Genomic DNA, 24011 nt, shown 5'->3' with positions numbered 1-24011 from the left:
ATGTTAACGGACAAACAAACATAAATGAACACTGGTGAAAATATGAGCTAAAATAAAAGTTGTCCCATAATTCAGTTTGTGTGTTATTGGTTTTATTTGTAATTTGTTGGAAACATTTTCTGGCTGATGTTGCACTGGGTGTGAATTGCTTTGCTATCTGTGGGGCGGATTCACTAAGGGCTCTATTCTCCCATGTGTGTAAGTCCAAAAATTCGTGCAGCGGCGCTGTTTTTGGCTGTGTGCTATTCTCCCCCTGTACTTAAGTCAGTTGCTGTGCGTCTTCATCCCAGTTACGGACTGTGGGTGGATCAGCCCTGAAATGTGGGTGTTCATGTTCAAATCTGGCTCCAGTGTGCTTAAGTCCTTTTCCTCTTACGTGCCTCTAACCCTGGAATAAGTGCTGTGCCCCGATAAGGTGAAACATTATATTGCACTAGAAATATAGACTTAGTTACATTTGAAGCCACACGGACCCGTGCATCACGCAGCAGCAGCTGTGATCACTCAGCTGCTGCTGCGTGAATAATTAAAACTCTGACAGACGCAACGTCTGTCCACGTTGGTCACAGTGATTCAACTATTTTCATACTATGTCCAACGTAAAGTCACAATTTGATCCACTACAGAGTGAAACAAGCTGTCAGGATGGACCAGAAACTGTTCCCACACATATTTTAATGAGGATCAGCTCAGGTCACTTTAAACAATTGATATTTAAAACTGCGTATTATGGAAGCCAATAGTTCTGTTTCACTACAAACATCCCTCTGTATTAAAGCAGGACGCTCTGCGGCCGCGTTATTTCCTCATATCTCCAGCGCATCGAACTCGGTCACGCTTTACAGCGATGATGATGATCAAGGAGAGAGATTTAACTGTGACTCAGTCACACTGCAATAATCTGATCAAATCAACCTGTTACATTGTTTATCATTGAAGGCGTTTCAAATTAAAAGTGACCTTTATCATTTTCACAGATTTCAATGACATTTACAAGCATTGGGAAAATTCCATGTTTTGTGATTTCCAGACAGCCCCAAAAAAATGACATCACCACCTCTTTACCTTCAGCCCACCTTCATGCACACATACGTGCTTTTGGTCTACCTTACGCGCGATGGGCGTGTCAGCAGCCTGGACCGGAGAATACACATAGGAGAGAAGCACGTAACTGCAGGCGCGCAAAAAAGCGCTTAAGTCCAGACGGGAGAATAGACCCCTAAAGGTTTAGGGGTATTAAAACGTGTGCAAACGTCACTCCACGCACTAAGCCATACAAACCCCAGGGAATCAGGAATGCGTGGCTGCTGCACGTCGCAATGCGCTCTCAATCCATTTAGCACGTTGAAAGGGCTCTGCACTTCTTCAACTTACTGGGGCCAAAATAATAGTGGCATACTCCTTAAATAAGCCTTTTAAATTCTAAGTATATTTTGAGTGAACTCATCCTTTAGTAACTCAATAAGTTGATAAATAATGTAAACTTGCGGCAGAGATGGGGACTCAAGTTGCCGACTCGAACTCAAGTCGCACTTAAGTTGCGCACACAAACTTAAGACTTGACTTGGTCTCAAGGTGATCTGCCTGAGTGCTCCAAGTATGTTATGTTGGGTGCATGTGCCGCACCAAGCGGCATGCCAGCGCACTCATACTGCTCTGTGTGCGTGCACCAGTGGCGGATGCTTTAAGACTACAAGGGAACCTCAGCTTCCCCTAAAATCAGTGGTCAAATATGTAGTGTTGTGTGTACATTTCATTGACTAAATATATGACAGAACACATGTATGTTTAGTTCAGAATCAGCTTCTTATAACAGGAAACTGACAGTGACAGCGTGACGTTCTTCATTCATTACCGCAGCGTCACAGTGTTAATAAACAGTGGTGAAGTTCAGCTTCAATTGACTTCAATGGGAGAGGATTTAGAGGTTGATCCACTGCAGTCAAACTAGACGGTCATTGGATAAATGCTCGGTTATGACGCACTTAGTCCCGCCCATCGGACGCCGGGCTTCACAGGAGGTCTATGGAGCAGTGGGCTGGATCTGTCTGTTCCGGACGCTGGAATAATGGATGATGATTGGATGATCTGTCTCAGGCTAATTCAGTTTTGATTGACAGCAAAATGAGCCAATCAGAGAGTATGACGTAAGCACACAGGCGGGTTTTTCAAATATTTCAGTCCGTTGCTCTGTGTTGACACGGAGACTTTCCTGATCCTCTCATAGCGAATTAACTTCTGACAAACCTAGTGTCTGTTTTTGGTGTTTGTGGAGACTGTTACTGCTTGTGTTGTGAGACTTTTGACCAAACACTCACACTCCAGCGCGCAGCAGCTACGTGCGTGCATGCGTGTGCGCGCGCGTGCGTGTGTGATAATCTACAAATAGTTGTTGACAACAAAATGGGAATTCTACTAGAATTCACATTTAAATAAACAGATACATTTTCTGAAGTAGGCAGAAAATGAGCTTCCCCTGCATGAAAGACCAGCAGCCGCCACTGGCGTGCACACTGCTGTGTGCCCATAATTCTCCGACGAAGCGAGCAAAAAGCACGACTTTGTTCAAGCAACTCATCACAAGTGATTTAAGCAGCTATAGTTGCGTTCGGTGTGAACACACCTTTAGTCCTCACAAACAATTGGAATCCCTATACACAAACTTTATCTGTCCAGAAAACAATGAGGGCGATGACCAACACTGTATGGTCTGGATGTTAACCCTGATCTTTCAATTTTTAGCTGTTGTCATGGAAATAATTGCACAGCACTATTTGTTTGTGGAAGCAAAACAATATCATTATGGGTGCAGAGATTATTCTGAATGGACTGGGCTGACCTGGGCTGTGGTGTATTTATGTATAAAGGCTCCATGCTAACAGTCAGACAATGACATCAGTTGTATTTGAAATGCAGCTCCATATTACTGGGTGGTTTTGGTGCTGGTTGGTGAATGTGGGTTCTCGTACAGAAGACATTAGTGTGATACTCTCATCCCTGAAGTTATGTGCATTCCTGCTGCAAGTACCGACCTGTTACATATAGGCTTCCAACCATCCTGTCAGTAAAGAAAGTTTACCTTCATCTGTCCTCAGACAAATGGCTTCTCTTTATCTTGTTTTTATCTTTCCTTTCACTTATTCACTTGATTTTCTTCCCATCAATCCAAAGGAGGTTGCTAGGAAAATGCAGCTCTCTCAAACATTTGTTCTAATGTCGTTTATAGTTTTAGATTAAATAAAAGCTTTCGTTTTTGGAGAATCTCTCACTGGAATAGATTCATGTCCAGCAGGGACTAACGAGGATTCATTTGTCATCATACATCAAATTCCATCACATACCCCCACCCTCCCCCACCCCTTGTGGTTTAGATCCTCATCCTGTCCTCCTTTCTCTTTGGCAAACAAATTTGAAACCCTCCTGCAGGCCGTCAGTTTTGATTTTTTTTCACTAGCCCAGCCCCAAACCAAAGCCTCAACACACAAAAACACAGTGTTGGGCCACATTTCTCAAATGTAACGCAACATAAAAACACCAACTTTTATAAGAGTATCCACATATTAATAAATCAAAGATTATTTGTTAGAAAAAAAGGTTTCAAAGATTGAATTTGAAGCTCAGAAGTTTGTTGATATTTCCACTGGAAAAGTTTGGTGCATTGTGGTATGTGGACTCTTGTAGATGGATGCATAGAAGTGTTTTTACTTCACAAAAAACAAAAAACGTGACTTCCCAGAATTCCAACACATTTTTGGTGTTTAAACAGAAAGTTGAGACAAAACGGACATGTTTATTTTTGGGGTTTACACGGAAAGGTCCGAATCTGGCTGACACTGAATGTGAGGTGATATCAATGGGAATACTGGGAACAAACCATCAAAAATGGAGTCAAGAAACACAAGAAATTACAGTAAGAATGAAGTAAAAACACTTTGATGCATCGTCTACAGGACTCCACATCCCACAATGCAATGCACCAAACATTTCCAACAATATCAAAGAGTGTTTACAGTAAAGATCAAAATTATTTTCTGAATGGCAATCTCAACTTATTAAATCTTTTTTTTTTTCTTTCAAATGGTGTTCATTTTATTTTTGAGGCCAACACTGGCTTTTATTGTTTCCAGCAGCTTTAAATGGTCCTGGGCAAGAATGTCTTAATCATAATGAACATCTAAATTCAGCACTCAGGCCCTCACACTGCTGAAAAATCAACAACCTAAAGCCCTGTTTCCTCTCTTTCTGAGTTTAAAGGAGGAAGGGCTGCTCCACCTTTTCCTAATGGTTGGACCTGACCAGTTTTCTCCAAAGGTCAAGTACTAAATGTGTCCTTTCACCTTGATGAGCTTCTGTATTTCACACCTTCCGCTTTACTGCCTTATGCAGTCTGTTTAAAGAAAAAGAAAAAAAAAAACGGTGCATTTTTGTTAGTTGAACCCAATATTCTCTAAGCATCCTTTAGACTCGGCCAAATTCTGTGTCCACTTTCATATCTAACAACAAAGATTTTGTCGTTCAAAGTGTTTTTGAAGCGTTACTTTATCTTGGACAGTTTATAACCAAGCATTTAATTATGTAAGAATGAAGAACAATTTACAAAGAAGAACAAGGCACCATAACATTAAAAGCATAAGTAATTATTAAGTAGTTTTAGTACCTTAGTTGAAAGCAAGTCTTACAAGATGGAATGAACACAATGGTCATTCAGTGTTATGCAACACAAGTGGTTTGTAAAAAAAAAAAAAAAAAAAAAACAGCAAACCTCACCACTGAAACCTTGGTGTTCATGCATTAATGAGCTTTGAGAGAGCAGATTCAAACTGCAGCACAATTTGTAAATTTTTGAGTCTAAAAAGTGTTCTGTAGAGTAACACGTGGCTCATTCTGAGACGTAGTACTACACTAAAACTAGTGGCGAGCACGTTGAAATCTGTTTAATCTCACTCATGCTGGTAATCAAGACAAGGCCTGTTTGAGGCTCTATCACCTCTGATACGATACAGATATTGCATATTTATGTGTTGGCCGATACCGATGTTGATCCGATACGATATTGGCAGGAATCATACATACTTTTATGACTTCTTTTGTAGTGTGGAATGTTACAAATAGGCCCGATCAAGTGAAATTACTTGGAGAACAGTTGTTGGCAACATTAGGGATGAGAAAAACTGACTCTTATTAGAAGTGCTGGAGCGAAGTCTGGAATCGACTGTTTTGTATCAGAGAATGTTTATACTGGCCGATATCTATCGGATCGGGACATCCCAACCTAATACGATTAATGGAGTTAACTATTGTCAAAAATTTCATATTTCTTTGCTATATTTGTGCTGAACGCACGCACTGAAATCACACAGGATTTGGCGTGAGATTTGACACATTTGACCATCCGTTTTATGGTGGAAAATTGTGTGTTTTATGTGTGATATTGTTTAAAACATGTCAGTCAGGGTTTGGAATGTATCATAAAGCTTTTTTCATTTCAGGAGGGGAAGTTTGTCATAATTTTATATATTGTGCGATAACTTCAATGTCATACTGCAATTCCCACTTGATGTTGTTTAAAAATGATAATAAAAGTACACCAATATTGCCATTTCCTTTTATAGGAAATTAATTCAGTTTTTTTCATCTGTTTTTCGCATTCATAGAATATTGAAGGCAATACATCTTTAATCTACAGCATGTATTTTTCCATCTTGTCCTAATCCCTGTTGGTTAATCTGAAGCTTCTCTGCTCGTTCCCTCCTCTCTGCAGACTCCAAAGCCATTGTGGATGGGAACCTAAAGCTGATCCTGGGTCTGATCTGGACCTTAATTTTGCACTACTCCATCTCGATGCCCATGTGGGATGAAGACGAGGAGACGGATGATGGCAAACAGAAGACCCCCAAACAAAGGCTGCTGGGATGGATCCAGAACAAGCTGCCTGAACTTCCCATCACCAACTTCAGCAAGGACTGGCAGAGCGGCCGGGCACTGGGAGCGCTGGTGGACAGCTGTGCACCAGGTGAGAGGGGCTGGGATGGCCAGGCCCACTGTTAATAACTTAAATTGTCTTGATTTTGTGACCAATTTTTATTAATTTTGGGGGGAATATTTCTGGAATATTTTGAGGAAAACTGCACTATTTTGGAAAAATGGAGAGATCTTTTAACAGCTGACTGCCATCATGTGATAGAAGCGTGGGAAAACATCATGCATGTCAGGTTGTGTTAACCCAACCAAGATTTTTGTGGAAACTTGAAGACTTTTAACGAGGAGATCAGATTCTTATTTTCTTCCAGAAAAAAGAGCTGTCCTGATCCGATATTGATATCGGTCCGATATCAACGAAAATCAGATTTTATCAGACTGTATCTAAAAGCTCCTAAAATGTATTCCTTTGTAGAATAATGAAGATATTATGTTGAAGGTTAAAATTTATGTAACCAATTGGTTAATAATAAATGGGTCAGTTTTTCTCATACCTACTGTTGCTGACTATTGTTTTCTGTTTGAGTAACATCACTTGATCAAACCTTTTCCAACATTCCACACTAAAAAATAAGTAATAAAAGTATGTATGATTCGTGCTGATATTGTATCGTATCGGGCAATATGCAAGGCTGCAAAATCGGTATCGTATCAGAGTGAAAAAGTTGTATCGGACATTCCTAGTAAGAATAGCAGCTTCAGACTGGGAACTCGAGCAGATAACGTTAGCGGAGTTCTGGGTAATGATGTGCTCATGAAATGTGGAGTACCAGAGGGAGAAGCATGCTCCTCATGAGGCTGTTTTGCATTCTTCCGTTATCTGCTGAATGTCATCCTCACATTTGACCCAGTACTGACTCGCAGAAACACGAGAAGCTCCCAATTCTTGGATTGATGCTCCTCCCCCAACCCTCTTCCTGGAATATGTTGCGTTTAATCATTTTTAAAATGAAAGAAACATTTACAACAGCTTTTAAATGCAGATGACCTTGTGCTCCTGCAGGTCTGTGTCCTGACTGGGACCAGTGGGATCAGACCAAACCTGTGGACAATGCTCGCGAGGCCATGCAACAAGCTGACGACTGGCTGGGTATCCCCCAGGTAAGATGCTGTACAGTAGCCCCCAAAGCAGGGGTGTCGAACTCATCTTGGTTCAAGGACCACATACGCCCCAGTGTGATCTCAGAAAAAACAGAAAAATCCATCTTTTTGTGAATGAATAACAGCACAAATTTTAAACTGTGGTTTTCCAGTTTGCACATTTATGATTTTGCACCTGATTTTCTCAAAATTTGCAACGTAAATGGCCGAAATTCTTTGGTTAATTTGCGAGAATTTTCCAGATTTGAGAAAAACATTGGATGGAGCTTGCAGTCCAAATCGCATTGTATTTAGATGGATTTCAATTTAATTTGAGAATTTAGAGGCATTGAGATATCTACAACTTATAAAGAGTGTTGTTTTTGTTGTTTTACTTTGAACAAAATCTTCCTGCAGGCCAGACTAGATAGTGTGGCTGAATTTGTTCTGTGTGTTTCAAATTTGACACCTGTGCTGCAGAAAATCCTGACTCTCCATTATGGATCTCCCAGTGTGGAGTTATCATGTCTTCTTTATGCATGAATGGCTTTTCATCTTCTTTCCCTGTTGAGAGGACTTCACTGGCTATTAAACATCTTGAAATCATACCAAACTAGCTAAATAGGGTTATTAGAGTGACTACTGTTATTTTATATTACATAAATTTAAGTTTATGACTTATGGAAGCAGGAAGGGATACTAAAATCACACAAGATTCCAAATCATTTGGATTTTTCAATTTCATTTTTAGTGAAATCACCCTCAAGTTTTGCACGAAATCCAGCACAGCCATGTAATTGCAAAGCCTGAAATTTTAAACAAGATTATGAGCGAAATTTGACACTTAACAAATTTGGACATATTCACGTTCTAGACATTCGGTCACCTGTTATTCTGGGAAAAAATTATGTTTAAATGCAAGATATTGTCCCAAATCATGCAGGTGATGTATTTCCGTGTCATATTTTAAATAAAGAGGGGGAAAAAACCCGGTTCAGGTTGCTTTTTCTGTTTCAGAACTAGAATTTCTAATTTTCCATCAATTCCTGAGATCATGGGAGATCAGAGTCCTTGTGTGATGGATGTGCACAGGCTTACATCCTTAGTTAGATGGGACACAAAAAAAAATTTAGAAGTTTAATTTGGAAGAAAAAAAATGCATTCAAAATAAATTAAGTTAATCGCCTATATGAGAATACTATATTCATGTAGATAGGTTTAGAAAGACCATTGACTCATGTCTCATTTTCACCGTGTACATTATTTCCTTTCACAAACACAATATGCCTTTGCATAGTGTTCATTCACATGTCTAATAAATATCACAACTTAATGGCTGGCTCTAAAATTGGTTCAATATAATTATTTCTTGTGGAAATAGGGTTTGTTTCAGGTTTGCATCACTAAACTTGCAAACACCTAAAGCTTTCTTAAATGTCCTTCAATCTGATATACAGCTGCAACCAAACTTTGTTGGTTTGGATGGGATTCTGATCAACATAATGATGCTGGATCAGTTTAAAAAATCAAAAAACCCTATCTTTCATCATTAGGGAAATTTCATAAATGTCATATCTTGGTTGATAATTAATCAATCTTAATAAAACTTGATTCAGTTATGCCAAGTTAAATCACAGCAACAAGTGTTATCTGGATCAGATAGATTGTGCATTTCATGGTTTCAAATGTGGGTGTGACCTACTGTATGGTTATTAATGGGAATGTATATTTCTTCCAAGCATTTAAGGTGTGAATGATCACAGTATCATGATCAGGATCATTGATCAAGATAACTGACTATATCTGACAGAGAGGAGATTTGACTCTGAGTGATCTTGTTATATCATTAAATCTATTTTTAGTAAAACTTTAGATAAAATCACAAAGTGCTGTACAGAGTTGTGGTAAAAGTACAAGTGCAACACAATAGAATAATAAAACAAGAGTGCATAAACATCATAAGAACAGCAACATTAAATGATAAATACAAATTTAAATCCAGTTAATTAAATCTTAGACACATTTAAAGGTTTCTCATGCATTTCAAACATTTTAGTATGTCTCCTTCTTGCATCTTAAGGGTTTTTTTGGTGTTTGTTCTCGTGTTCAGTACCTGGCAGCGTTGTGTTTGCCTGACTGGAGCTTGCATAGCGTGCTGCCATTTATTTCCTGTGGTTGTGTGGTTTCCTCCTACAGCGGAGTTTTGAAATGAGCATAGATGGAAGGTGGCATGTGGTTTTTTTGTTCATGAAATCAATGCACAAATTACTCGATTGGTTGTCATAGAAACCTGCAAACACGGAGCATGTCTTTCTTCCAGCTTCACAGAAAGAATCTGCTTTTCTCATCCACATGTTCAAGTTTTTGATTGATTTGGCTCCTAGGTGATCACCCCCGAAGAAATTGTTGATCCCAACGTGGATGAGCATTCGGTCATGACCTACCTGTCTCAGTTCCCCAAGGCCAAACTGAAGCCCGGAGCACCTCTCCGACCCAAACTAAACCCCAAGAAAGCCCGAGCATACGGACCAGGTACGTTATCATGTGTTTCACACAGACTTTAGTCGTGTAAATGCTGACCTGAGTCTTCCCATAAGGTGTCGAGCCGGTTGGTAATGTTGTGATGAAGAAGGCTGTGTTCACTGTGGAGACCATCAGTGCTGGAATGGGAGAGGTGCTGGTTTATGTGGAGGACCCTGCAGGCCACAGAGAAGAGGTCTGCTCACTGTGACGTGCTTCGGTTTCACACACGTTCACTTCTGAAGCATTTTTTTTTGTTTTTCCAATCAGGCCACAGTCACAGCGAAAAATGACAAGAACCGCACCTACTCAGTTTACTACATACCTAAAGTGACGGGCATGCACAAGGTGAGCTGAGTGTAAAATATTATTAATCCCTTCAAATCCCCTTTGAATCCTTCAGACATTTACCAATGCTTTGTATTGGGTAGTGCTAGTGAGACCGGCTTGTTTCCTCCATCTCCTTGGTGACAATAACATAACCACACTTGCATAACAAAGGGTAATGTTCTGTCATGCTTACAGCTACTGAGATGATCATTCTATCAGATAAACACATACTGTAGTGTAGGTCTCGGATCAACAAATCAAAGATTGTTTGCTCATAAAAAAGATGGAAAAGGTTGAATCTGCCCCTTGAGCGTTTGCGTTGATCTCCACTGTAAACACTCTCCTATTGATATTGTTGGAAAAGTGTGGTCCATTGCATTGTGGGATGTCTGTCCCGTAGACGGATGCATGGAAGTGTTTAACTTTTTACTTCATTTATACTGTGATTTCTTATGTTTTTTTTCTCCAGACAAGGAGGACAGTGATTGTTTGATATCACCTCATTCTCCCAGACATTCAATTTTCATTTAAGTCACAGTAAGAATGAAGTAAAAACACCTCTATACATCTGGCTATGGGACTCCATATCCCACAGTGCAATGCACCAAACTTTTTTGATAATGTAATAAGTTTACATTGAGATCAAAACAAACTTTCAATCTTCAATTTTAACCTTTCCAACATGTTTCTGCTGTTTTCACTAAAAGTTGAGACAAAACATTGGAGGATGTTTATTTTGGATCTTACGCAGAAATATACAAATTGGCTGAAATGTAATGTGTGGTGAAGTAAGGTGATATCACTGGGAATATTGGAACAAACTAAAACAAAAATGGAGTCAAACCAATCACTGTTCTTTGTCTGGGGAAGAAACAAATCAAATAACAGTAAAAACACTTCTATTCATCCTTCTACACGACTCTACATCACGCATTGCACCAAACTTTTCCCACATTTTCAATAAGAGAGTTTATAGCGGAGATCAAAATAAACTTTCATGTGGCAATTTGAACCGTTTACATGACGGATAAAAAATCATCACTTCCAACAGCTTTAAGTTTCCCACTGGACTGAATAGTTGTATGAATGCTTCTGTTCTGTCTCCTTATCCTTATTTATTATTAATAGATCATTAATAATCTATTTAAGGCAGTATCACAAGCAGGACTTTTGTTTCTTTTAGTTCCTAAAGTATCAGTAAATGATTTCTAATTTTGCTTTTTTTTATTTCTTATTACTATCTGTAAACTCATGTTTTTTAAAAGTGTTATATATATAAAGATTAGTATTATTATTATTATTATTATTATTATTATTATTATTAATAATATTCATCATAAGTATTATTATGCTTACTTTGGATGTTTGCAGACCCCCCAACCCTAGGATACAGTGGAACTGAAAATGGAAAATATTGAACCAGCCAATGTAGGACTATTGGACCAGACTTTCAGCTGTTGATTAGGGATGTAATGATTCACTCAACTCCCGATACGATTCGATTCAGGATACTGGGTTCACGATATGATTCTCTCATGATTTATTTTACAAAATGGGACTGTAGAAAAAAAGATGACTGAAAAATATTCCTTATTTTTCATTGTCAAAAGAATCCCTTGATAAACGATTCGAAACAATGCAATTTAACTAAAAATAAATCTTGAATGAAATAAATAAAGGAATAATACAAGTGAAGAAGAATCCTATTCATTTAAATTCGGGTTCTATAGTAAACAATGCAAAACTGCATAATAGTTCTTTTTTCAAAGTGCAACTGAAAATGGATTTTGTGCCTTAACAATTGGACTTAAAAAAAAAAAAAAAAAAGTAATTTCACTATATTTAGGTCAGATATTTGTTTGGACCAGCAGAGGGCGCTGGTAACCCAGTGGTCGGTTGGCATGCAGATATTCTTGCAGTGAAGAAGAGATGCTATGCTAGCAGACAGAGCTAATAGAAAAACGTGACTTTTACAGATATTCACGTAATATTACAGATATTTTTTGGTGCTAAAGGGGTAAGGAATCTATGAACATGTTTAAAAGTAGAAGGCGGCCAGAAAGAAAGTATTAACAGATTCCGCCAACACTTCTGGATAGCTGTTAAAAAAAGTACTGCGATTCAATTTTCACAGTATCGATGTGAATCGTGATACCTATGAATCGATTTTTAATTGCCTTACAATTAATCATTACATCCCTACTGTTGATACATTACTATTTCCAGATTAGAAGGCACAAAAATATTCCACTAAAAGGCATGGTAGAGTGAGGAACAGACTCTTATTTTGCTATAAGTTGTGCAAACATTTTCCTTACAAGCATAGCGATGCTTCATTAATTCCCTGGTCACGCTCTGCAGGTGACGGTGCTGTTTGCAGGTCAGCACATCTCAAAGAGTCCCTTTGAGGTGGAGATCGGCATGGCTCAGGGCGACTCCAGCAGAGCCACAGCCCAGGGACCCGGCCTGGAGCCTGCTGGAAACATCGCAAACAAGACCACCTATTTTGATGTCTACACAGCAGGTGATGCTCAGACCTCCAGCCATTTAGTTTTCTAGTTTATCTCCTTGTAGACCTCAGTGAAGACCCATGTGATGAAGATATAGGCTCCAAGGTTAAAGGTCTAGTCTGAATAAAAGGAAGAAATAAGTGACAGCACAAACACATTAGCCCATCATAATGTATAATGAGTTAAAGATGGATTTTTGCGTTGGTTTGAAGCAAAATATTTCAAAATTGAAATTTTACAATTACTTTAGCGTTTAGTTTTCATCAGGAGTTGATACAGGTATGGAGCTAAAACAAAAGTTTATTTATCTCAGGCGCCGGCGTCGGAGAGGTGGAGGTGGTAATCATGGACCCGACAGGAAAAAAGAACACGGTGACGTGCACTATTGAAGACAAAGGCAACAGCAGCTACCGTTGTACCTACAAACCCACACAGGAAGGCCAGCACATCATCTACGTAACCTTTGCTGGTGGCCAGATCAGCAAAAGCCCTTTCACTGTCTCTGTGGGAGAAGGTAAGACAGCGACTATTCCAGAAAAAGCAGTCTAGAAAATACTGTGGGACTAATGAACCATTACTACTACTTAACTTCATGATAAGAAGAACAAATGAATTAAAACAAATGAAACGCTCTGTTCTGAAGATTGACATGCAGAAAATGTTGGGTTTTAGCATGCTAGCTGCTCGCTAGTAGGATGGGTAGGTGCTGTCCCGTCAAACTAGAAATCAGTGAAACTATGAAGAAAGGTAAAGTATAGAAGCACTATGAGAAGTATTTTGTTCCCAACCTTAATGTCTTGTGTACCTGTGGTCTGGTTACATTCCATGGCAACTAAAGCTCTGGAATTTTGGGAATATTCAAAAATATGAACTATTCATTGGAATGATGTATTACAATTAACAGGAAATTGTGAGTGATTGAAATGACTATATCATATCCAAACACAAATGTTAGCATCTATGCAAAATAATACGAACTAGGTTGGAAAATTCTGTGAATTCTTAAGGTTGGAAACTTTCCTAGGGAATTAACGATAAAAAAAAATACAGAAGTTACAAAATTGAAGGTTGGATGTTAAATATAGTTAATAAAATATATTTTAGCATAATCTAAAATATCAGCATTCGTTATATTTGTTTTATATTTCCAGATAATTCCAATTTAATAATTCCCTTGAAAAGTTTGTAATTTTTTAAATGTTTCCTGAAATTCCGGAGCTTAAGTTCTTGTGGAAATTTTCCCCAGCTTTGAGACCCTATGTGTAGTGCACGTTTCTGAGACTTTTGTCATGTTTTTCTCCATTCTATGCCCAGACTCATTTAATCTTCTTCTTTCCATGTCTGGACCTTTTTAGTATTTTGGATTTTTAACGTGTCTTTGATGTGAAGTGTAACACAACCCTATTTTAAATCAAACACATAAAATGACTTGGACATTTGTCTAAATAACTTATGAATATGTTGATTAATGTTTTTGTTCCCTATGTTCATGTACACTTCCTCTGAAGTGAATCCATTCCAGTGGTTTTCTTTGAGTCAATCCATGGATTATTGTTTCTCCTCCTGCTCTGCGGCGATGCTAGCTGCTGTGCTCTTTCTTTTTCTCCTCTCTTGTAGTGACCTGGTGATAAGTGTGCTCTCAGGAACCGCCTCTTCTTTCTGCTGTCATTTCCTGCTTCCTGGGATCTCTCTTGGGTACTCCGTGTAATGTTGTGTATTCGTGTAATGTGCAATGTCCGTCATTTTCATTTGATGTCACTAACTTTTTGTCTTCCATTCTTGCACTTGCTAACCATTGTCTGTCCATTCAGTTTTTCACTCACACTTTGACATGTCATATTAAGTGTTTTTGTGTCATCGTCCTTTGTCTAAAGTTGCCATTAACATGATTTTTGGATAAAATATTACCATTCAAGGTTTGTTCCAAAATTTCTTTATAGATATTGTGTTTATTATGGATTTGTCAATTATCTAAAAAGCAAAGCTCTATGGAAACCGGTGTTTGTTGGTGCCGCTCCTTGGTTAGCTGTTGGTTTCCTTCACTTCCTGTTCCTTCTGCTGGTCCTCTGTGCTTTTTTATTCAGGAAATGAAGAGGAAAGTGTCTCACTTCCTTCACTGGAAACCATGAATTCCTGTAGTAGGATTAGATGAATGATGAGGGACATGAGGGAGGGATGTTTAGGCACAGGATCATTTTGTTTGTAATGTTAAAGCTGCCCGGGACAATCATTTTTAATCGGATAAAGACAAAATGTAGCCCAACAAATCAAAGATTAGTTGATCATTTAAAAAGAAAGATGTAAAAAGTTTAAATTGCTGCTTCAAAGTTTTTTTTATTTTTTTTAAATCTCAACAGTAATGTTGGGAAAAGTTTGGTGCATTGCATTGTGGGATGTGGAGTCCTATGGACTGATGCATGGCAGTGTTTTTACTTTATTCTTACTTTGATTTCTTGTGTTTCTTCACCAAAGAAGAAAGTCTGATTCAGATATTTCCATGTAAACCTCAAACATCTGCCATAGTTTTGCAGCAACTTTTTCAGTGTGAAAACACCACAAATGTGTTCAAAAGTCACTTTGTCAAACTTTTTGGGGCAAACAAAAGAAGTCACATGTAAAATGAAGTAAAAACACATCTCTGCATTCATTTGCAGGTCTCCACATCCCACAATGCAATGCAAAAAACTTTTCTGACATGTCGTAGTGTTTAAAATCCAAGCGTTCTAGCGACCTTTTGAATTTTTTTTTGAGGCAAATGATGTTGTATTTACTGATCTATGAGGCCTACACTGTCTTTAATGATCGTCCTGAGAAGCTTTAAATCTGTTTCTGCGTTTTTGTCTCCGCTTTTCCTCCAACTGGTTCTTCTGCCCACAGCTTGTAACCCCAACCTCTGCAGAGCCAAGGGTCGAGGACTGCAGCCCAAAGGCCTGAGGGTGAAGGAGACGGCAGACTTTAAGGTCTACACCAAAGGAGCTGGAACTGGAGAGTTGAAAGTTCTTATCAAAGGCCCCAGTAAGTTACACACTGAACTTTTCATGTATATCAATGAGGCTTGTTTGTCCATGACTCCGTTAAACCAAATCCAGCTCTGATTGGTTGAGTGATGACTAAGCATTGATCATTTTTAAAGTTAATTTAACTTCTTTTTGTTTTTTTACAGAGGGACTTGAGGAGCCGTGTAAAAGGAAAGATCTTGGAGACGGTGTGTATGGATTTGAGTACTACCCCACCACACCTGGAACCTACTCCATCACCATCACCTGGGGAGGACAACACATCCCTCGCAGGTACACAACGGGCAGCACTGGAAAAGACGTAGTATTATGGTAACTATGGTTAAAATGTCACTGAAATGTCAGATGCAGAAACCAGAAACAATCACTGGTTTTATTTGACCTTAACAACTTCATTAGGTCAAATTCCAAATATTTACTTTACTCCATTTGTGTCAAACTCGAGACCCGGTGGCCAAATGCGGCCCTTTACAGCATCCAAATCGGCCAGCAGGAGAAAGTAGAAATGACAGAGAATACATTAATCATTTTGTAAATTCACTAATTCAGGTGTAGATATCGCACAAATTGAATGGAACCATGCAATATTTGTGTTTTTCTTGTTGCTTTGTTAGTTTTTGGAGTCATTTTAAGTATTTTTAATGGGTTGGGTTTTCCCTCTTTAAATTAGTGTTTTTGTTGAGTTGTGTTTTTTTTTTTTAGTGATTTTTTTTTTTTTTTTTTTTTTTTTTTTTTCATTTTTGTACATATTTAATTTTTGTCTTTTTTTGTGTTTTATAAATTATTGTTGTTCACTTTCACATCAGTTCAAAACCTAATTTCTTCTCTTAGCCTTATAAGTAAGATTAGAAAGGCCACACCGTCTTATAGAACATCTAATATTATCACATAGTGTACCAGTAACTTGTTTCACATGTTTAATATATTTCTACTGTTTTCTAAATGGATGTCGTCACCATCGTTGCCTTCAGTCCCATTGAGGTGAAAATCGGAGCAGAGGCTGGCCAGCAGAAAGTGAGGGCTTGGGGTCCAGGGCTTGAAGGAGGCATTGTGGGTAAATCTGCTGACTTTGTGGTGGAAGCTGTTGGGGACAATGTTGGAACTCTGGGTAAGTCGGCGAGGTGATGGAGATGTCATTCTAGTCTGCACTGCTAAGATCAGCACGCCTCTCCAGGTTTCTCTGTGGAAGGTCCGTCTCAGGCTAAGATCGAATGCGACGATAAGGGGGACGGATCCTGCGATGTTCGCTATTGGCCCACCGAGCCTGGAGAGTATGCGGTGCACGTGCTGTGCAACAACGAGGATATTCAACACTCGCCATTCATGGCTGAGATCGTTAACGCACCAGAAAAAGACTTTCATCCCGACAAGGTCTGCTGACGTTCCCAAGATTTCAGTTCCTCACACCAAAAGCCCAGTCAGCGTGTTAGTTTTATGTGTTTGAATTGTTTTCAGGTGAAAGCCTTTGGTCCAGGCCTTCAAAGCAGCGGCCTCGCTGTGGGAAAACCAACTGAATTCACTGTGGACGCCAAGCAAGGAGGGAAGGCGCCACTGAAGATTGTAGCTCAGGTATGCTGTCCTCCAAAGTTCATACAGACTGCCTAAAAGTAAACACATAAAACTACTCCAAATGCACACACAATGACAGAAAAATACACAAGGTGACAACAAAAATACACAAAAGTATAAAAGATGACAAAAAACACAAAAACAGTAAAATATAAAAAAATTATTATTTAAAACAAACAAAAAATTGAAAATAAGAGAAAAAATATACTTACTGAAACCAAAAACACAAACCACAATAAAAAAACATGCAAAAATGAAAGCGATTTACTAAATATGGTAATTCAAAACAACAAAAACACACAATAGGAAAAATAACGATACCAAGAACACACAACCATACACAAATTATCAACAAAATCACACAAAGCCAGAGAATACACAAAATACAACAGAAAACACAGACACAACAACAAAAATATATAAAAAAAATTATTTATGAATTTGTTGCTTTCATGTAGGTGTATGACTGTACAATACAATCATCACATACACACACACATACAATTGATGACATATGACCCAATAAACAGCCCTCATGACTTTAAAGGAGCCATTAGAAGAATATGGATCTTATTTTTACCTTTTATTTGATTAAACACAAAGAATCTTGGATGTTTTGTCAGTTACTTACTTTATCAAGTACAAGCATATTGTCTCACTTCACTTTGTTTGTATTGAAAAATGCTGACGTTGATTCATCTTGTTTTGTGGCTCTCTCTTGTAGGATGGAGAAGGCAATCCTGTGGATGTTCAAGTCAAAGACAATGGAAACGGCACCTTCACATGTTCCTACACCCCCCGTAAGCCTGTCAAACACACCGTCATGGTGTCCTGGGGCGGAGTCAACATCCCCGACAGTCCCTTTAGGGTGAGTCCCTTCTGATCATCGCAGAGCCAGTGTGCGCAGATGTTATTCTAAAGCCTCCATGTTTTTCACCCCCAGATGAACATAGGAGCAGGCTGTCATCCAAACAAGGTGAAGGTGTCTGGACCTGGAGTGGCAAAGACGGGCCTGAAAGCCTTTGAGCCAACTTACTTCACTGTTGACTGCTCGGAGGCAGGTCAGGGTAAGTGGATCATATCAAATAATTACAATGGAAGGTTACAGTGATGTAAAACCTCTTCTAATTAATAAATCTACTGGAAACTTTCAATCACTTTTAAACCAATAAAGACACAGAGTAGGCCTCATACATCAATAAATCGTGGGGAAAAAAGGTTGAAATCACTGCTCAAACGTTTGTTTTCATCTCTACTGTAAACAATCTGTTTATTGACGTTGTCGGAAAAGTTTGGTGCATTTCGTTGTGGGATGTGGAGTCTCGCAGATGGATGCATTGAAGTGTTTTCTAGTTCATTCTTACTGTAATTTCTTATTTGACCCCATAAAACTCTGCCAAAGGGACTTCCCAACACTTTTCCTGAAAGTTGTGGCAAAATGATAAAGGATGTTTGTTTGGTGCAGTGAGGTGATATCAAGGGGGATTCTGGGAACAAACTAGAATAAAAATAGAGTCAAACCAATCACTGTCCTCCTTGTGTGGACAAGAAACACAAGAAATCACAGTAGGAGTGAAGGAAAAACACTACTATGCATCCGTCTACAGGACTCCACATCCCACAATGCAACACACCAAACTTTTTCAACATGTCAACAAAGCCATTAGTTCTGCTGAGATAAAAATACAACATTCAACCAGCAATTTCAACCTTTTACATCTTTTTCTGAGCAAATGATTGATTTATTAATCTATGAGGACTTTTTATCTGATAATTCAAATGTGTCAAAGGTTTCTTCTCTTTCTGTATAATGACTAAAGTCCAGATTAAATGCCATGACTACAGATGTGCTCCATTGTTCCTACCCTCAGGTGACATCAGCATTGGAATCAAGTGTGCCCCGGGGGTAGTGGGACCTGCCGAGGCCGACATCGACTTTGACATCATTAGAAATGACAACGATACGTTCACTGTCAAATACACGCCCCCCGGAGCAGGAAGCTACACCATCATGGTCCTGTTTGCTGACCAGGTGAGAAACCCAGGCGGTTTCCTCCAGCAGGACGTGCACTCACCACACTGTGTGTGTGTGTGTGTGTTTAATGCGTGTTTGTTTCCATGTGAAGGCCATCCCCATGACACCCATCAGGCTCAAAGTAGATCCTTCTCACGATGCTAGTAAAGTCAAGGCAGAGGGACCAGGGCTCAGCCGCAGCGGTAAGAACCCACCAACCGTTCACAAAGTCTCAGAGAACACCATAAGTCTGGCCTAGTTAAACCTGGCTTTGTCTAATCTCTCTCAGGGGTGGAATTGTGCAAACCCACTCATTTCACCGTGAGTACTAAAGGAGCAGGAAAGGCGAACCTGGACTGCAACTTCAGCGGCCCCACCAAGGGAGAGGCCGTCAAGGACTTGGAGATCATTAACAACCATGATAACACACACACCGTCAAGTACACACCTGTGCAGCAGGTGAGACACAACGCGAACTTCAAAAATTCACTTTCACTTCGCGTGTGCGCACACACATACACGTCGAGGAAAAATTTGAGCTTTTTATTCATGTTTGGGTTTGCTGTTGAGAGAACCATAAATAAATATTGATATCACAGTTTGTGTGTTTCTCTGAAACAGAGACGAGCTTTTATCACAGCAGGGCAACATTCATGTCAGCATTAGAATAATGACCAATCTGAGCATTAATACAAAAAAACAACAAAGGGTACTTATATGTTTTTGTTGATGTATGTTTTTGTATATTTTTGTTATTTGGCACTGGTTTTCTCATTTTGTACGTCTTTGTTGTCCTTTTGTTTATTTTTCCGACATTTTGTTTGTTTTTGGATGCATCGTTGTTGTTGAAGTCATTGTGTATTTTGTCATTTTCTATATTTTGTTATTGTTTTGGTTTTTTTCTTATTTTGTTTTTTGTAGTACATTTTTGTGTGTTTTTGGAGTCATTGAATATTATCTTGCTGATCTTGTCGCTTTGTGTTTTTGTAGTAATTTTTTGCATATTTGTTTTTTTTTGTGGAGTAATTTCTGTGTTTTGTGTTTTCCGTTGAGTAATTTTTGCAAGGTGACATAATGGGCTCTAATTTTTTTTTTTTTTTTACAAGTTACAAGAAATAATTTACTTTAATAAATACGGTGTAACCAGAACAAATATTTAAAAAAAAAAATGTTATTGTTTCAGATTAATCACAGTGATGTTTTTCTGTGATCAAAGTGTAATTTAAAATCTACTGTAGTTTGTTTTGAATGTTTATTCCACTGGAGAGAAACGGAACTTTTGAGAAATGTCTCCACCTTTAGTGAAGCTCTCAGGCTCAAATTTCTTATTTGCCAGTTAGTACATTTTTTATTCATCCAGTCCGACACTGGTGTTGGTGATTCATAACGAAGCATTGTTCTGTCTGCGTCTGTAACATGAGTTCTGCTCTCCACCTGCTCCAGGGCCCTCTGGGAGTAGCTGTGACTTATGGAGGGGATCAGATTCCTAAAAGCCCCTTCAACGTCGGAGTGGCCCCCACGCTGGACCTGAGCAAAATCAACGTGACCGGCCTCGGAGACAGTACGTACAGCAAGAAATGGCTACACAAAGGCACCGTGGCAAAGACAAAACTCAGCCATGAAGAACAAAAATAAATAAAATACAGCACAGGGAGGAAGAGCGCAATCACTGTTTTTAGACTGAAGTATTGATAGCCCAAAAAAATAGCATAATCATAAAATACATAAGATTCTGGATGATACAAAAAGCTTTCTAATTCCCTTCCATTTCTAATGTTTTGCTTTGATGCTTTTCTAGAGATGACTGTTGGAAGAGATCAGGAAGTGACGGTCAAATCAAAAGGAGCTGGTGGGCAGGGCAAAGTAGCTGCCAAGGTTACCGCACCATCTGGAAAGTCGGTAGCCAGCAAGGTATGATGATCCTTAATAATATGAAATGCACATGTAATGATTAATAAGGCAGTTGTAACTGTTCTGACAGTGTTTAGGCTTTAGTTTTTCTTTCATATTCAGTCACCCTGACTTTGTTTTAATTTTAATCTTGATTTAGTGTCCATAATGTTAAAGGAATCCCCCACTGTTTTTACAAATGTGGCCTAAAATCTTTGAAATGTACTTGGAAGATATGTGACTAACAAAATGCATCATCTTGCACCATGGAGGATCCCTTTAAAAAATGTAGCCTTTAAAGCTAAGCTTGTTTAACTTTGGGTTATATCCCATATTGCTTGTAAAGCTCTTGGTGTACACTTCATATTTATATCATAGGTTGAGCCTGGACTGAGCCCTGAGACCAGTCAGGTTAAGTTCATTCCCCGGGAGGAGGGACCGTACCAGGTGGAACTGACCTATGATGGCGCTCCTATTCCGGGGTCACCCTACACCCCGACTGCTTACCCTGCCACGGATCCCTCCAAGGTTGAACCTTCTTCTGGACAGCTTTGGGACGCATCTGCATGCTATGGTTTGACGTCTCCCTGTTCCCCCCCAGGTGCTCTGCTCAGGTCCTGGCTTGGAGCGCGCCAAGGTGGGCGAGAAAGGGGAGTTTGTGGTGGACTGTACCAACGCCGGCCCGGCCGAGCTCACCATCGAGATCATCTCGGACAGTGGCACAGAGGCAGAAGTTCATATCCAGGACAATGGCGATGGGACATACACCATCACCTACATCCCTCTGTACCCTGGCTCGTACACGCTCACGATACGCTATGGCGGACAGGATGTGCCCAACTTCCCCACTAGACTCAACGTGGAGCCTGCGGTCGATGCCAGTGGAGTGCGTGTATATGGACCAGGAGTGGAGGGCAAAGGTCAATAACACAGAGTACACACATCATGCATAAGGACTTTCCAAACCTGAAGAAGTGTATTATCTCCCCTGCGGTTTTGATCTTACTGTGTTTTTTAGCTCCGATAATCTCACCACACCCACACACACAGAGAACCATTCAGTCCCATCATAATCTTCCGCCAAGACAGATTTTCTGACCTCCAACTTGAAAAAGTGACTTAGAACACCACCTGAAGTAGAAGCTCCTCTTCTAAAATAAAAATCTAATATTTTAGCGGTTTTGCAATGTTGGAGAAGATTTCACGTGCTGCTGATAAACTTGGTCAAACTCTGAGATTGGAATTTTAAATTCGGAAAGGCTGATTTTTGAGTTGCCTTGAATGCAGCGTTACATGTTTCTTGGTCAGCTGCTTTTTGATTGGCAACGTCACAAAGGTCTTGAGCCAAATCGGGCTCTTTAAAGCGCCGAATTTGGCCCTCAGGAGAAATGAAAAATGAAAGATAAAACGTGGATCATTGTGAAAATTACCAATTAAGTCAGTTGTGGATATCTCAGTCCCTCCAAATACGCAATCCAATTAAACTGCACAATATTTTCCAGGGCATGATTGCACACAAAAATACAAAAAACCCTAAAAAAAATTTACAAAATAAAAAAAAGATTAACAAAATGAAAAAACCCTGACATTTGATTCATTTCATTTAAACTTTATTTTAGACCAATTCAGTCCATAGTACAATATATTAACAGGGCATATAGTTAAAATGGATACATACATTCCCACCAATGCTTCTAATAACAGGAGTAATATATTGTCACCTAATGTCGGCTCAACCAACGCCGTGATCAACTCCTTTTTTGACTTAGATAACCTTAGAATAAATTTAAACATAACATTTCTGAGCATAACATGACCCAGGCACCTCACTTTAACCACATTCAACTCCAGGTTGCCTTAAAAGAATGCAGGAAAGCTTAACTTCCAATCCTCATTTGTTTGAACAATCATAACTAGACTCTTTTTGGAGTTGAATTTACTGTTGTAGTGTACGCCATAACTTAAGCACACTCTGAGCAGCTGTAGTAGCCTAGCACTGCATGGAGACTGAACAACTAAGTCATCTGCATACATCAAATGCCCAATCATTGCTCCAGTCTTGCATGCATATAACTCTTTTGAGAGAACATCCATGTACCCATTCAACATTACAGGTGATAAAACACCACCTTGTCAAACCCCATTTGTCACAGAGAGCTAAAATGAGTTTGACAGCTTGTTCTGCTCCCCAGGCTGTTACTACTGAAGCTGAACATCTCCCATTGTGTGTTTTTTAGGAGTTTTCCGCGAGGCGACCACAGATTTCACAGTGGATGCTCGAGCCCTCACACATACCGGAGGCGACCACATTAAAACTCTTATCTCTAACCCGTCTGGGAGCCGCATGGACGCACTGATCACCGACCTCGGAGACGGAACCTACAACGTGGAATACACTCCCTATGAAGAGGGTAGGTTGGAAGTCCCAATGATGGCATTGATCCTGCTTAGCACAGCAGGGTTTGAAGCCATCGTTGTGCCGTGTGAACATTCCAGGGCCACACATCGTGGAGGTTTGCTATGACGGCTCCTCGGTGCCTAAGAGTCCTTTCAGGGTTGGCGTGACTGAAGGTTGTGATCCAGGTCGCGTTCGTGTGCATGGACCTGGCCTGAAAGGAGGCATCACCAACAAGCCCAACAAATTCACGGTTGAAACACGGTACGTGACGATAAGATTGTAAAGGTTTGACAAGTTAGTGACGCACTCTCTGCAAGGCGAGGCATGGCAGAGAGTAATTGCAATTACAGACATTAACAATTCTTTTTGATAATTAATGATATATACAGTTCTATTCTGACTCGTCAAAATGACAAATGCATTTTTTAACAATTATTTCTCATGAATGAAAATGTCAATTGTTGCATACCGGGTATAATAAATGAAATTGTAGTTATCTAAAATGAAAGATTCAAGTCCAGTGTGTGGAAACACTTTGGCTTTAAAACAGATGGAGATATTCTAAAGGAGTCGCTCGCTGTGTCCACTGTCAACCACAAGAAACCACAGGAATTTATGAAACATTACCTGTACTGTATAGCATTATTTCAGTCACACTGGTTAAATATTTATTTTGTCTAAAAAGTTACTGAATCATTTTGGAT

At 39.4% G+C, this 24011-nt stretch overlaps 1 protein-coding gene across 9 annotated transcripts in view; it reads left to right on the top strand.

The window, feature by feature from the left end:
* The window catches only part of flna (filamin A, alpha (actin binding protein 280)), a 64243-nt gene that overhangs the window by 18317 nt on the left and 21915 nt on the right, over nt 1-24011 (top strand). For 5 of the 9 annotated variants that reach the window (XM_028453859.1, XM_028453858.1, XM_028453857.1 and 2 more), the window contains exons 3-25: nt 5762-6013; nt 6983-7080; nt 9444-9591; nt 9657-9775; nt 9850-9927; nt 12271-12433; nt 12733-12933; nt 15297-15434; nt 15583-15748; nt 16408-16544; nt 16611-16807; nt 16892-17005; nt 17730-17873; nt 17949-18072; nt 18877-19037; nt 19132-19222; nt 19309-19478; nt 20463-20580; nt 20818-20930; nt 21288-21437; nt 21511-21829; nt 23147-23320; nt 23406-23568. In XM_028453859.1, coding sequence (XP_028309660.1) covers nt 5762-6013; nt 6983-7080; nt 9444-9591; nt 9657-9775; nt 9850-9927; nt 12271-12433; nt 12733-12933; nt 15297-15434; nt 15583-15748; nt 16408-16544; nt 16611-16807; nt 16892-17005; nt 17730-17873; nt 17949-18072; nt 18877-19037; nt 19132-19222; nt 19309-19478; nt 20463-20580; nt 20818-20930; nt 21288-21437; nt 21511-21829; nt 23147-23320; nt 23406-23568 — 3538 coding nt within the window. The remainder of the gene's footprint in view (nt 1-5761; nt 6014-6982; nt 7081-9443; nt 9592-9656; nt 9776-9849; nt 9928-12270; nt 12434-12732; nt 12934-15296; nt 15435-15582; nt 15749-16407; nt 16545-16610; nt 16808-16891; nt 17006-17729; nt 17874-17948; nt 18073-18876; nt 19038-19131; nt 19223-19308; nt 19479-20462; nt 20581-20817; nt 20931-21287; nt 21438-21510; nt 21830-23146; nt 23321-23405; nt 23569-24011) is intronic. The other 4 variants (XM_028453862.1, XM_028453863.1, XM_028453861.1 and 1 more) reach the window with 1 other exon arrangement.

Source organism: Gouania willdenowi, chromosome 7 (assembly GCF_900634775.1).
Source record: "Gouania willdenowi chromosome 7, fGouWil2.1, whole genome shotgun sequence".
Classification (NCBI taxonomy): domain Eukaryota; kingdom Metazoa; phylum Chordata; class Actinopteri; order Blenniiformes; family Gobiesocidae; genus Gouania; species Gouania willdenowi.
Note: the sequence above shows the minus strand (reverse complement) of the source record. Positions and strands in the feature narration are given on the sequence as shown.